The sequence below is a fragment of the Eumetopias jubatus genome, unplaced genomic scaffold (genome assembly GCF_037043125.1).
Source record: "Eumetopias jubatus isolate StellerSeaLion01/CBP00866 unplaced genomic scaffold, mEumJub1_p1.0 scaffold_10, whole genome shotgun sequence".
Lineage (NCBI taxonomy): Eukaryota > Metazoa > Chordata > Mammalia > Carnivora > Otariidae > Eumetopias > Eumetopias jubatus.
The window spans coordinates 93,202,977-93,217,539 of record NW_028274816.1 but is presented as its reverse complement, the minus strand read 5'-3'; the positions used below and the strand labels follow the sequence as shown (position 1 = coordinate 93,217,539).

Sequence of the window (14,563 nt, the reverse complement as noted above, 5' to 3'; positions counted from 1 at the left end):
CCAAGCCTACAGATTGTCACACAGTGAGAATGCTGTTGGTCCTTACGTGGACAAAATGAGGTCTAGAACTAGGTAGTGCAAAAGGAATGTGCATGCATGTGTGTATGCTTCAGGGTGTGTGCGTACGCACATGCACTACAGTATTTCAGAGAGAAAACATGTAAGACAAAGGAAGTTCCTTGGTGTGTATGAGTTCCCTAGGGTTGCCATCACAAAGGACCAAAAACCAAGTGGCTTAAAACAGCAGGAAGTTACCGTCTCACAATTCTAGAGACTAAATGTCTGAAATCAAGGTGTCAGCAGGGCCATGCTAAAGTCTCCAGGGAAGAATCCTCCCTTGCTTCTTTACCTTCTAGTGTTTCCCAGCAATCTCTGGTGTCCTTGGCTTGTAGATGCATCTCTGTCCAGTCTCTGCCTCCGATATCACATGGCCAACCTCTTCCCTCTTCTTCTTCATATAGAAAGACCAGTCATACTGGATTAAGGGGCCTACTCTAGTCCAGTATGACTTCTTCTTAACTAATTCCATCTTCAAGGACCCCATTTCCAAATAAAGCCATTTTTTGAGATTCTGAGGTTAGGACTTCAACATGTCTTTTTGAGAGCATGTAATTCAACCCAGAATAGGGCGTAATGCCCTTCTTTTGTGACACCATACTCTGATAGGCAAACCACTGGCATCATTTTTACTATTGGATCTGTGACACAGAAACTTCTTTTTCCTCCTACCTTCTATACATTTCGATTCATTAAGTTAAAGACTAAATATCTTCAGACCAAACCCAGATCATTTCCAGTCATTGAAGGCTTTTGAAGGAAAGTAGCATTAGCATAGACAGTTGGAGGTATTCTAGATAAGATGAAGAAAGGAACAGAGGCCCAAAGGGCAGTGGGGCAGGGGAGGGGGGGCAGCAGAGAGGCAGTGCTCAGGCAGCACCATTCCCTCCTCCCGGGTCCAGCGGACCTGGGGCCTTTTCCTCTCTTTATGACTTTCTAGCTGGAAAGTTTGAGCAATCTGTACCAGCCTTAGCTGCCTCCCACCTAAGGCTTCTCAGAAAGTTATTGTGAAAAGAAGTGGAGTATTTAAGGCTCCTAGCCTGATGTAGGAGCTGACATGTTAGCACAGCGTCTGACCTGTGGGAGCTGACATGTTAGCACAGTACCTGACCTGTGGGATCTGACATGTTAGCACAGCATCTGACCTGTGGGACCTAACATGTTAGCACAGCATCTGACCTGTGGGATCTGACATGTTAGCACGGCATCTGACCTGTGGGACCTGACATGTTAGCACAGTACCTGACCTGTGGGAGCTGACATGTTAGCACAGCATCTGACCTGTGGGATCTGACATGTTAGCACAGTACCTGACCTGTGGGATCTAACATGTTAGCACAGTGCCTGACCTGTGGGAGCTAACGTGTTAGCTTTGAGTTAGTATGCAGAGCACAGTAAGCAAGACTATGGAGGGATTTGGAACTAGGCAGAAGAATGTTAACCTTGACAGGGTTAAGAGAGGGTCAGGCATTTATGTTTTTGGAGATGGAAAATGGCAATAAAAAGACAGTCTTTGAGAAAAATTTGTCTTCCAGGGAGTTGCAGGGAGTTCACAGCCGGGAAAAATATGGAATCCCAGTGTGCAAAAATGAAGGCTGAAGTAAGAGTGCCTTCAAATAGAAATTGAAGGAACTTGGGCAACTAACTGGGACTGAGAATTGAAAGAGGGACAGCCCACGGAGGGCTGTGAGTTTAAACCCGGGTGGTGGCAGAAAGAGGGCTGTGTCACTGATGGACAGGACAGTGGGGAGGGAAGCTGGTGGAGGAGGAACACCATGAGTTTGGTCTTGGACTTGATAGTCTGAGATGATGGTGAGCAGCTGTGTGCACACAGAGACAGTGGGAGACACCGCACCAGAGGACATGCGAGATGTGTGTGGAGATGAGCTTTAGGGCCCTCAGCAGGAAGGTCCTTGCTGGAGCTGGGGGCCACTGCCCACGGGACAGGGGACAGTGGTGTCATGGTGCGCACTCCACCTCTAACACCCAACTCAAGATCTCACTGCCCCGAAGTGCTTCCTTCATGATCTCTCTCTCGCTCATGGTCGTCACTGGCATCGTATTACCACTGAATCTGTCTCACACAGAAATGTATTTTCTCTCTTCCTTTCCATATATTTTAATTCTGCTCCGTCTGTCCCCCGCCCCTTGGTTAATGACAGCCCCCAGCCACCTCCGCAGGGAGCCCCGTAGCCATTCCTTCATCTGCCTTCTCTCTTAGCCGGCACATCCCTTCTTCAGTTTTAATAGAGGAGACATTTCACGGTTTGTTGGAATGAATGCTGCAGGCTCAAGGGATCACGTGTGTGACTGATTAGCCGTTGTAAGAAAGTCGAAATTGAAATGAATGACTTATGGGTGCTCCCTCTTCCCTGGGCTTTTGCAGAAGAGGGGTGGTCTGCAAGACGTCAACACTTTTCACTCTGTTGCCCTCTTCCAGGATCCTGAAACATCCTAGCTGTGGTTCTTGAACTGATCCTCAGTTTCTACTACCTGAGATAAGAACCTGTGCTTTGGATTTCCTGAGTAGAAAAATACTGGCTACTTGAAGAGGAGACATGGGTCAGGTCAGGAGGGTCTTTGTGTGACTAGGGAAACATAAGGTGCGTCAGGAGATGCCAGCTTCCTCAGGTCATAGTCTTGGAATAACATGATTTCTGTTCCTAGAACCTGTGTTAAGACCAGGAAACACCAACATTTTTAAACGTGCATTTTTAGGACTTTTAAAGGAAGTTCTTTAGGAATTTTAAAAGCCTGAAAATAAGTGAGAAAAAGAGAAGAGAGATTAGATAAAAGTTTCTTCTTCTTGGGTGAAAACACTATTCTTGTTTTTCATACTGGCCACAATAATTTTGCATTTCATGCTGAATCAGTAGCCTGCTACATACTATAGCAATGGCTCACGTCCAAGTGCAATTTCTTATACATGTGGTTTGTTGCAACAAGGACGAGAAACTTTCCACCTGAAAGGATTCTTGCCTGATGTGAAGAGTAACACATGTATGGGGTTAACACCCCCAAAGATCTCCTTTTCTCCATACCAATATCACCAGAGACTGAATTATGAGGGTTAAAAAAGAAAAAAAATGTGCTTGCTTGGAATGTGAAAAAAAATTAAAAACCTGAATGTAGCCATAAAATTATATATATATATATATATATATATATACTGTTGTGTTTTGAATACATTAGTGGCCTCTGCAGTGACTGTGGTTCTGGTTTTCTTTAGATCTCTAGTATGAGCCTGTTCTCCATTGCTGTAGAATCACTAATAAAACTTTCTTATGGTTTGTTATTCATCCTCGGTAGGTCTAAATGAAGAAATCACTTTGAAAGAAATCTTGACTGGCATTTCAGTTGAAGACTTGTTACTTTTGTTAATAGATTTAGCCTATTAAAAAAATAAAATCAGACAGGAGCTATAGTGGCCTCTGTAAATAGCCAGTGAGACCACCCAGGAAAAATGTCACTCTGCCATTGTGTCATCTTCCCCCCCGCCAGAGTTAGATCTCCTCATCTGGGAGACAGGGCTTGGTCTTCCTGCTGTATCCCAGTTGTTCAAGATGTGCTTTAAAAAAAGTCTATAAATCTGACATAAAAGTAGTGAGATTTTGTTGCTTTTCTTTCATTTTCCCTAGCTTTCAGTTAGCAATAGTAGAAAATCATCTGCTCTTTCTGTGTCTGTTGACATGCCAAAGAAAACCGACTCATCAGAAATAATGTCGGCACCGTTTGTAAACTGAATCGAAGTAATGCTACTTACACAAATGTGGGCGTTATTAAAAAGGCAATTAAGGTTTGGGGCGCCTGGGTGGCTCAGTCATTAAGTGGCTGCCTTCGGCTCAGGTCATGATCCCAGCGTCCTGGGATTGAGCCCCGCGTCGGGCACCCTGTTCTGCGGGAAGCCTGCTTCTCCCTCTCCCACTCCCCCTGCTTGTGTTCCCTCTCTCGCTGTGTCTCTCTGTCAAATAAATAAATAAAATCTTCAAAAAAAAAAGGCAATTAAGGTTTAAATGAGAGTCACGCGTATATCCCCTTCATAATTAGTGTCTCTTCCCTGTAGTCACAGATCAGGTGTCATTTCCGGTTGATAGACAAACCAGTCGGGATGATGGTTTATATCAAGATTTTATAATCTTAATAGATATTTTATGACACAAAGTTTTAAATCATCTTACATGTTTTAAATAGAAAACAGACCACTTCCATTAAAAAATAAACCTGGAATTTTACTGTCTGTAAATTATATCTTAATAAAAATATAAATAAGCCTTCCCTTTCCAATTATCTTCTCCTTAGGTCAAAATATGAACATCACTCCTTGCTTCCTTAACTTTATGTTCAGAATACACATGGGGAAGTCCTTCTATATCTCTCCTACCCATTGAATGATGAATGAATCATGTCTTCTCTGAAGTAAGATAGCAAATTCAAACCTCATGAAAGGAAGGATATGGTGACTTCATGTTTTTTAAGTAGGAAAAGCTTAACATTTTTTTTTAGCTCCTCATTATGGAAACTTTGAAACATACACAAAAGTAGGGGGAATAGTATGCAGAACCCCCATCTACCCATCAATTTTCAACAGTTTGCCAGGTGGACTTGTTTTGGGCAGCATCTTTGGTACAAATACTCGGCTTTTTTGCTTATTAAACTCCTTGGCTGTGCAGAGCTTGCTGCTAACGAGGCCCCTTCTGCATTTCACCCAGCAGAGGCTCATCTGCTTCCTCGTTTCATGACCACAGACCTCACCCAAAGTCTTCAAAATCAGTGACTTTGAGGACCCCAATTTTGTATTTATACAGGGCAAAACTTAATCCATGACTTTCTGGTCTACATATGCTTTACCCCAGTTTCTTCAAATAAAAGAACTCTACACTATTCAAGATTCCCTCTTCCCAGAGAACATGTAGAACACGGTCTATGGCAGAGAACCAAGGAGAGGGTCCATTTACCCTTTGCCCCTCAATGTACGGCAGGCTCAGAAAAATGTGCCCGTAGGCCTCGTGATGATTTGTGAAAAAGTCAGACATAGGCATTTTGCCAAAACTTGGCAACACAGGATGAGGCAGAATGTAAGCATAAAATGCATTAAATTTCAAGTCAGTAAGAACTGGTTTGAAAACTCTTAAAAAGCGGGAAGGCATACTCCTACAGTCTACCTAACAAAATGGAAGAGTTCACTCTGCTGACAGTGTTTCCAGAAGTGACTCAGGAGAGGGAAGCTTTTTCCTGTTGATTCTATTTTGATTAGAACGTAGTTTTCCAAATTTCTCACAATGGAGGTTTTGGTAAAGATGGGGAAGTAGAGAGTTTGAGATGGTAGTCTCTGGTGAGAACCTGGAGGCCAGATATTCTGGGTGATGAGCTGAGGACAAATTTGCTTGCCCAGACAGCCTACTGAAAAAGGATCACAAGGTGATAGCTCTCATGGGCCAGAATGGATGCCCACCCCCACCTCCATCTGTGGAACTGGCCGAGAGGGCAAGGTCAGATCTCTAGAAAGACTTCTGGTCACACCAAAAGACTAAGTCTGAAAGCCTCTGTCATATGCCTTGTATACTGGGAACATTCTCTCTATCTGTCTGTCTGTCTATCTATCTATCTATCTATCTATCTATCTATCTATCTATCTATCTATCCATCTGTCCATCTATCTATCTGTCTGTCTATCCATCTGTAGATCTATCTATCCATCTATCTAAGCAGTCTCTCCACCCACTGTGGGGCCCAAACTCATGACCCCAAGATCAAGAGTCATACACTCCTCTGACTAAGCCAGCCAGATGCCCCCTTTCTTTCTTATCACTATAGCACAGGGTTTCTCCCTTTCAATGACTTTTTCCTTCATAAAATAACTTGTTAACCACTTTATAATTGAAACGAACTCTTTTGTTTCATTTTTTCATTATTAAAAGGCACGTATCTGCCATCATTTCATGTTTGTTTAATTGAGAACTGCCAGAGAAACTTTGGTGTTTAATAAGACTACAAATAAGTCCTTAATGCATGATTTTACAAGTTGAGTGCTTTGCTTTGAATCGTGTTTATACATTTTATGAAAATAACATCAACTCTAGTACTCTTTCTTTCCCCCCAAACCAACAGCCAAGCTCTAGTACTGACGCAGGTGCCATTTAATGGGGACGTTAGCCACCAGCCCTTCTCCTCACCCCACAAAGTCCATTGCCATGTATAATCTTTCAGACTTTAATTTGCCCTAATTATTTTCATATTTTAAACAAACAAATCAAATTATCTTATAACATGCTCCCTTTTAAAGAGTGTGGTATACCCTCATTGTCCTTGCAAAGCTTATTATGTCATTTACATTTTTCTTCTGGAAAGTGTCGTTCTTTCTTCCCGACCACCACAAAGCACTCTGAAAGTCGGCACAGTGTAGCTTCCTACAGCAAGCTGACTTACGTGGCATTTAAAGGCAAGTTTAATTGGGAGAAAAGAACTGCCTTTTCAGTAATGATGCAAGTTAACACAGCAGAGCTGAGAGATAAGGAATAATTTTGCAGAATAAACAGTTTAACCGTGCAAGTTGGATTTTGTTTTATATTTGTGATCCAATGTTGGACATTCTGTTCTTTCATTATTATGGGCTTTTCTCAGGAATAAACCAAAAGTTGTGATTGTGTGTGTGTGTGTGTGTGTGTGTGTGTGTGTGTGTCAAATGTCAGATCTGAAGGCTTTTGAATAAAGAAGCCACAACTCGAAAGAATGTTCCTTCTTGTACTGATTGAGTAATTGTGGTCACTTTCACACTGTCCTTATGTCAGATTCTGAGGTTGGAACTCTAATGGCCTAATAATTTTTTAGAATATGAGACCAGGAACAGCTGCCAATATAAACCATCATTTTCCTTTCATCTAAGTACATCTGAACTTTTTTGAAAGTGGTATATTATTTGGTTACTTTTCAATTTTTTAAACTGATATTTAACACATAATAAAAGTAATTTCTAGACATACTGCTTTCTCTGATTAACCTTCAAAAGGTCACATCTTACATCTTTAAATTATGAGCGAGTTTGAAAAATGGTACCTTTTTAAAAAGCAAGTGTAATTTCACTTCTAGTTTGATAATATTGAGAAAATATGTTTGACTTAGTCTTTTCACTGTGTGGAGTGTGGAGAAAGGATCAGATGTAATTCTGTGACCTGTCCTGTTAGGAACGCTTTCAGCTAGAGTCCCGTAAGGCTCAATTCTCAGCCACCCCCTGCCGCGCAAGTTCTCACCGGCCCCCTTGGCCTCCTCCCCCTCTGCCCGCTCTTCTGTGAGCTGTGAGCCAGGAGTCCGATTCTCGAACCTCTTCTCTTTCGACTTACTGCCCCAAGGAAGTGCCCCGTTTGCACCTAGTCTGAGACCCCTCTCCGCTGCTCAGAACCCCCTCCCGGTGGGACTTGCCCCCTGTGAAGTCCCACCAGCACCTTAAACTCAACCTGTCAAAAACCAGCCGGCCCCCACTGCTCTGGCTCCTTGTCCCTCCAGTAGTTCACGGTGTCTATTCTGTGGTCGTCCAGCGTCAAAGCCTTGTGGTACCTCGAAGGCCCTCTTTCCCTCGACGCCCCATTCATGATTCCGCCACTGCCACCCGCCACCACTCCTTCAAGCCTTCCTGTCCCGTCCGGCCTGCGCTTTCGCAGCAGCCTCCTTCCTTGAGCCCTGGCTTCATTCTGCAGAGTTAGTCGCTCACAATTCAAGGGAAAAAACATCGGGGCATGAACAGGGCCAAAAACTGCCACGGGATGGGGAAGAAACCTGGCTTCTGGCTTGGGCCTTTGGGAGGGAACAAGTGACTGATGAAAACGGACTCAGGAGTGTGGAGGGGACAGCTGGCCGGTGTGACGGGGATGCCCAGAGGGTAGAGAGGAGGACAGGGGACGCTGCGTGTGGCCGCTCCCAGGGTCTGCTGCCGCACTAGGAGGAGGGAGATGAGACCGGAGGCAGGGAGCAATGTTTTGTTTAAGACAACGGAGGTGCACATCTCCTTTATTTTCTTCTATGAAATAAAAATAACTAGGGGCGCCTGGGTGGCTCAGTCGGTTGAACATCGGAGTCTTGGTTTGAGCTCAGGTCATGATCTCAGGGTCGTCCGGCTCCGCGCTCAGCGGGGAGTCTGCTTGGGGATTCTCTCCCTCTCCCTCTGCCCCTCACCCCCCACCGTGCATGTGCTTGAGCACGTGCTCTCTCTCTCTCCAATAAATAAATAAATCTTTAAAAAAAATAGAGTAAAGTTAAAAATTAAAACTAAAAAAAATACAGGAAGTGGTGTGTTTTTTATTGTGGCAGAAAGCAGACAATATATGTAACAATAATGTCATCTATATACATATATATGTCTAGATACAGATATTTGGAAGGTATAGTTGTATCTTCTGTGTTTCGAGAAACATAAGAACCTTTAGTTGAATGTGCTGCATTCAGGACGTTTGGAAGCCCTGATGATTGAAGTACATTTCCTCAGGGAGGATAGCTCAAATATTTATTAGCTCCTTCCACAAACATGAATTCAGCGTCAAGTGTGTGCCAGGCGTCGAGCTGGTCTGGTGCTAGGCTTGCAGGCCTGAGCGGGGGAGAGCCCCGATGTCTCTGCACGGACACGGACGCTGATTCTCTGAAGCACTAGAAGGATAAAAGCCCAGAGGAGTCCATTCTTAGTTCTCAGGATTGATGCCATCAAGCAGAGCAGGTGGGGCAGCTTGCAGGCAAAGAAAAGAGAAAAATAGGTACAGAGGGAGAAGGAGGCAGCGCGAGTAAAAATGTACAGAATGTGAAGTTAGTGTTTTAAAATTCTAGTCCAGTGCCTGAGAACAGGCCATGGGGACCTGAGCAGGCTATGGAACCTCGCCGAGCCTCATTTCTGTGCTCTCCAACGCAGAGGAAGCAGCACCTACTGCCCAGGATTGCAGTGAGGGTTAAAAATAAACCGCACACAGTCAGTGATATTGATCTGGCCACGGCCCCGCAGCAGGACTCCGAGGCTTCACGGGGCTCAGCCTGGCCAGAGCCAGAAGACAGAGGTCCCTGCAAGCGACACTCAGGACTTTGAGCTGTATCTCAGGGACGCTGGAGTCTTCTTCAAGCATTTCATTGGGGCACTAACATAATTAGATTTCGGTTTAAGATGATCACTCTGACAGCAGGATGAGGGTGGATGGGAGAGCAGGAAAGCCTGGGAACAAAAAAACATGCAAACATTCCATTCTTCCCACTACAGTAATCCTTCCTCTCCCCGATGATGCCATCGGAGAAGCGGATACGATCCTATTTATTGGTAGCTACCAAAAGGAAAAAAGAAACTGCGACTTGACCAACAAACATAGGAACAGTTACATTCCCACACCACAATACCAGAATTGTAAACAAGAAGACCTTCAAGCTCATTGGCAGACTTGGTTGAATTGGGGATTTTATAGTCAGGCGTAATATCAAAGAGCCCCTAAAGCTTTTAACCTCATCCTCAGACCTTTGTACTTTTTAAATTAGTGGTTCTTGGCCTGGGGTTCAGCCATGGATGGGCTTCAGGCAATCTGTAGACTCCCTGAAATCAAAGACCGAATTATAAGCATACTTTTTCCACGTGGGGAGTGACCACATCCCATCAGACACTGGCTTGCTGGATCTAGAACCTCAGAGAAGGTGAGGAACCACTGTGTATATCTGTATGTAGATATACCTAGCTGCAGCCCAACATCTTTGCTTGGATGTGTAATGGGCATCCCAGACCTAACGGAACGCATCGCAAGCTAAACAGATGTTCTGCTCCGACCCCTCCCCTGCCTTCCCCAACTGCCTTCTTCTACCTGCTCAAGCCAAAATCCTGGGGATCTTTTTATTTCCATGCTCTGCATCCACCTCTTGGGGCTGGCACTCTATCTTCAAACCCCCAACTGCTACCACCCACCACCCTGGTCCATTTCCCCATCGTCCTTCCCCAGTATGTTTCAATGCCTCTACCCTGCCTCCCTGCTTCTGCCCTTACCCCTTTTCCATATATTCCTCATAGCAACTAAAGCAACACTTGCCCACACCCTCCGGTAGCCTTCCTTCTACCTCTGAATAAAATCTAAGTTTTTATTTGCCCTCTGAGGCTTTGCGTGACTTAATGTGACTTGGCACCTACGATGTCCCTGATGGTTTGGCTCCCCCTGTGCCCCCTCTCCATGCTGAATCGAACACGCCACCTCAGGGCCTTTGCACATACAGTGTCCCTTGCTTGGAAGGCTCTGTCTGCAGATGTCCATGACTTGCTCTCTCTCCTCCTTCCAGTCTTTGCTCAAGTCTTCTTGGACCACCAGCTTAATATTGCAATACCTTCCCCGACCTCAATCCAGAATATTCTCCTGCCCTGCTTTATTTCTCTTCTACACTTATCCGCTGCTTACACTTATTTGCTTATTGTCCACCCCCCAATGTAATATAAGCTTCATGAGAACAGGGAATTTTTTGTTGTCTGGTTTCTTTTACTCTTCTATCGCGAGTGCCTATCACAGTTCTTGACACATAGCAGGAAGTCCGTTGTCTTGATTGAATGAATTTTGTTTTGAGCATTTATTTGGTACCTTTGCAGTTACCATGCCATGTGTCCTTCTCCCTGTAACTTTCTGTATATCATATCCATAATTACGTCAGATTGTTTGAGTGCATTCTATTTCTTTTCGACTTCCCCTCTTGTGATGGAGGCGATGATGATTATGGATCTCACAGTTCCTAAATTTCCCATGTTAACCTGAATTCTGTTTCCAGCAGCCACTTGACCACTGAAAGAGCTTCTCTCCGTACACTTCTTACTGGCTCCTCAAATTCCACACCATCCTTCATGACTTAATAAAGAAATTCCTTTAAGGTTACTATTAGTATAATTTGGAAACCTATCATGTTAGTCCGACATTACAATTGCTAGGCTGTCACAGTACTTCTCAGAGTGCAGCGTACCTTGCAGGTGGACTAGAGAGCTACATTCATTAGCGATAGCTTTATGCTTCATTGCCTGCTTGTGGCTCTGTGCTGGGAATATCAGAGACATTTTTATAAACAGAACTGACACCTGCTAATGTGTCTGTCTTCTGTTTGGCATTTGTGATACTGGTTATTCCTAAAGCAGAAAACACCTGGGCGTCACCTTAAAAGTCTGGTTTTGTTTGCCTGAGCTCCGAGGAAGAGCAGTAATGGCTCGAATCGAGGCCTTTCTAATGCCAGTTCAGGTGGCAAGACTTCGTTTCGAGGACGCGAATTTTTAACATGTAGGTGTTTATCTTACACCGTTTCAGGCTTTACAAGACGAACTAGAAAACCGCGCTAACCAGGTGCGATGCACAGAGAAGAAACTACAGCACAAGGAACTAGAGTCACAGGAACAGGTAGGCACTCCCCGCTGCCGCTGGGCCCAGTTGGCGGGCTTCCGGTCTCCAGGCCAAGCCGCTTCCATACTTCCGGTTGCCCCTGGGTGCGCTGGCTGCGAGCAGCAGAATACCCCACCCCTAGCTGGCGGAAGCGGCTTGGGGACTGATTAGCTCCCATGACGGGAACTCTGCCGGTAGGGCAGGCCCTGCTTCTCTGCCATTCCCGTGGCCCCACCTCCCGTGATGGCTTCATCCCAGAAGCAATCCAAAAGGGCTGTTGCAGCTCCAAGCATCCCCTGCAGACCTGGCAGTGTCCAGAATGCCCTTCTGAAGAGTAAGAAGATCTTTCCCAGAACCACTGCCGCCCCCCCCATGCCTCCCTTCACATCTCATTGGCCAGAACCGGTCACGTGCTCAGCCTGGCCTGTCCAATCCCTGGCAAGAGGACTCAGAGGCCCAAACTAGCCTAGACCAATCGGGATGCACCTACTGGTGAGGGACTAGGAGAGGAAGGATGGCCTGGACCAAGAAGGGGGGAAATGGATGCTGAGTATGCAGCCGGCAGTGGCTGCCACGTCATCACACGCAGATGTATGGACATCCTCGTACTCACGTAAACCAGATTTTCTTTCTTTTTTTTTTTTAAGATTTTATTTATTTATTTGAGAGAGCGAGAATGAGAGAGAGAGAGCACATGAGAGGGGGGAGGGTCAGAGGGAGAAGCAGACTCCCCGCGGAGCAGGGAGCCCGATGCGGGACTCGATCCCGGGACTCCAGGATCATGACCTGAGCCGAAGGCAGTCGCTCAACCAACTGAGCCACCCAGGCGCCCAACCAGATTTTCTTTTGAACTTTACTTTTCCCCCCGCTTTCCATTATGTTGATGAAATAAGTCTAAAATAACCAGAATAATCTGGCTGTGACGGTAGCTAATGACCTATTTTGTTTTTAAATGACAGGATTATTTTCATCCAGTTCTTCTGGTTATAGTGAATTATTCTTTGTGGTAATTTTGACAGCTTAAACTAAAAAGTCAACAACGTTATCGATAGAGATTGTGAGTCTTGATGAAACCTTTGATAAACGCATTTTCCCCAGCCATTGGGTAGAGGGTTGCTAACGTTCTCCTAAGTGCCACCAGCCTTTGTGCACGGAAGGTGCCATAGGTATTGACAGATTCTCACACTTCAGTTGTCTCGTAGAAACATTAGGTTAGATAATTAAGACCTTGTGGGAAGAGTAAACACTGAAGTACGGCTAAGAGGGAAACTTTTTTCATCTTTGCAGATGTTGACAAACAGGAACTGAGGTAGGGGATTGCACAAAATGGCAAACGTGAGCATCTAGTAGATGCTGAATATTACCTATTAGTGAATTGACTTGACCTCCCATAATTCCTTCCTACTCTCCGATCTGTATCCTGTGTAACATACATGCCATGTATCTATGTATATATCATGTCTTATACAATATGCCTGAGTATGTATGTATGTGCACATACATGGATATACATGAATTTCCTAGAGCCTAATATACAGTCAATAACAGGATCACAATGTAAGATGATACTAGGATGAAACATTTAATAATAGCTACACTCGATCAAAGGCACGAGGGTGACAGACACTGTCCGAGATGCGATACACACGGTAGTTCCCTTGTCGTGATGATAACCACATTGGGCCAGACTGTCATCCTCGTTTCACCGAGGGCACGCTAAAACCCGGAGAGGCTGAGTAACTCGTCCAAGCTCACATAAGTAGTGACTAGTGGAAGTGGATTCAAAGCCGGATGTATCCGAATTCTGAACCCTTCCTTCTTCCATGACATTTCTGGTGAATAAAAAGGCTGCACAGCAGTGACGAATGGTTGCAGATACCTGGTACGGTGGCAAATGCCGCTAACCCTCCGTGGGCAGAGCGCAGCAAGGAGCAAAGGCGACCACAGCCGAGCAGATTTGGCTGCAGATGACGACGGCTCATGGGACGGCGGCGTAGTGTTCAGCTGCAGCCCACATATGCCTGCTTGTCGCGGAAGGGCGGCTGAGCTCACTCCGTCTGAGATGCTCAGAACTAGAAGACCAGCTGCTTAAAGGCAGGAAATGGTGCTCCCTCCTGGGGCTCCTCCAATTTGTGATAAAATATGACTTAAGGTAGAATTTTGTTGACATCACTCTAATTCGTGGCAAAACTTCACACAGAAAATTCCATAATATATTGAGAGTAGGGAAATTAAGAAATCCCAAATGAACAATAGGGAAGGATTCAGGGGCCATTTTCTGTCTTTTTTTATTGACTTCTTTTTGATCATCAAAGTTGCTTTCATCTTTGTAGTGACAATGGCTTTTTAGACTATGTCTTGCACTAATTCCTGATATCTTCTGTTAGGGCTACAGTTTACCAGAGAAATGTCAGGAAATACCCATGGGTAAAACTGAGTATTTCGTAATCATTGCAACCATAAAATGTTGAATTCTTTCCACAAGATCCTAGGGTGTGGCTAGGATTCGATGCCAATTGTTTCAGCAAAACTCAAGAGCAAATAATGGGCACATAATAAATCCTATTCCTCTATCTTTCCCTTAATTTAAGTTTGGTTTTATCTAAATTTGACCCATGGCCCCCTTTCAACTTGTGACACTAATGGAAATAGTCAAAAATAATTACAAGTATCACCATGGACATTTTGTAGGGTCTCCTTATAGATGAGCTTACTTAGGATATTTCAAATGTCAAAATTGTTGTGTAGCGTTTTCTTTTTTGCATCTGTCAAAGCAACTGTAGGACCAGTAGCCAGCCTGACATCAGCCTATCAAATAATCAGAACAGCTTCTTGGAACTTTCTTCTCTTTCTTTTCGACCAAATATTATTATCCTGATACTCGTTGCACAAAGAATCAAAATTGAGACTGGCAGAATTACAAAAGACAATTTCCTGGCCTTCCTTTTTTAACTTGCTTGCTTAAAAAAAAAAAAGTTTAAACTGTTTCTGTTTTTCATTTAAGAAAAATTCCTGTGTTTTGAGTCTATAAAAACAAAAAATGAATGAGGCATTTTGAAAGTTATGTTTTTAATTAAAAACAAAAAGCTGCTTCTCATCAGGTCTTGATGGGTGGTATTCTTGCTGTCCACCCCTTGCCTGCGCGCCATCAC

General features: G+C 44.4%; 1 protein-coding gene across 9 annotated transcripts in view; it reads left to right on the top strand.

Moving 5' to 3' along the window:
• The window catches only part of CEP112 (centrosomal protein 112), a 490,180-nt gene that overhangs the window by 379,592 nt on the left and 96,025 nt on the right, over positions 1-14,563 (top strand). For 8 of the 9 annotated variants that reach the window (XR_003610708.2, XM_028112476.2, XM_088028176.1 and 5 more), the window contains one exon: positions 11,340-11,429. The exons of the other annotated variant lie outside the window; for it this stretch is intronic. Coding sequence is in view for 7 of the 8 variants with exons in the window: in XM_028112476.2 (XP_027968277.1) it covers positions 11,340-11,429 (90 nt within the window). In the remaining variant the exon portion in view is untranslated. The remainder of the gene's footprint in view (positions 1-11,339; positions 11,430-14,563) is intronic. 9 annotated transcript variants of the gene reach the window in all.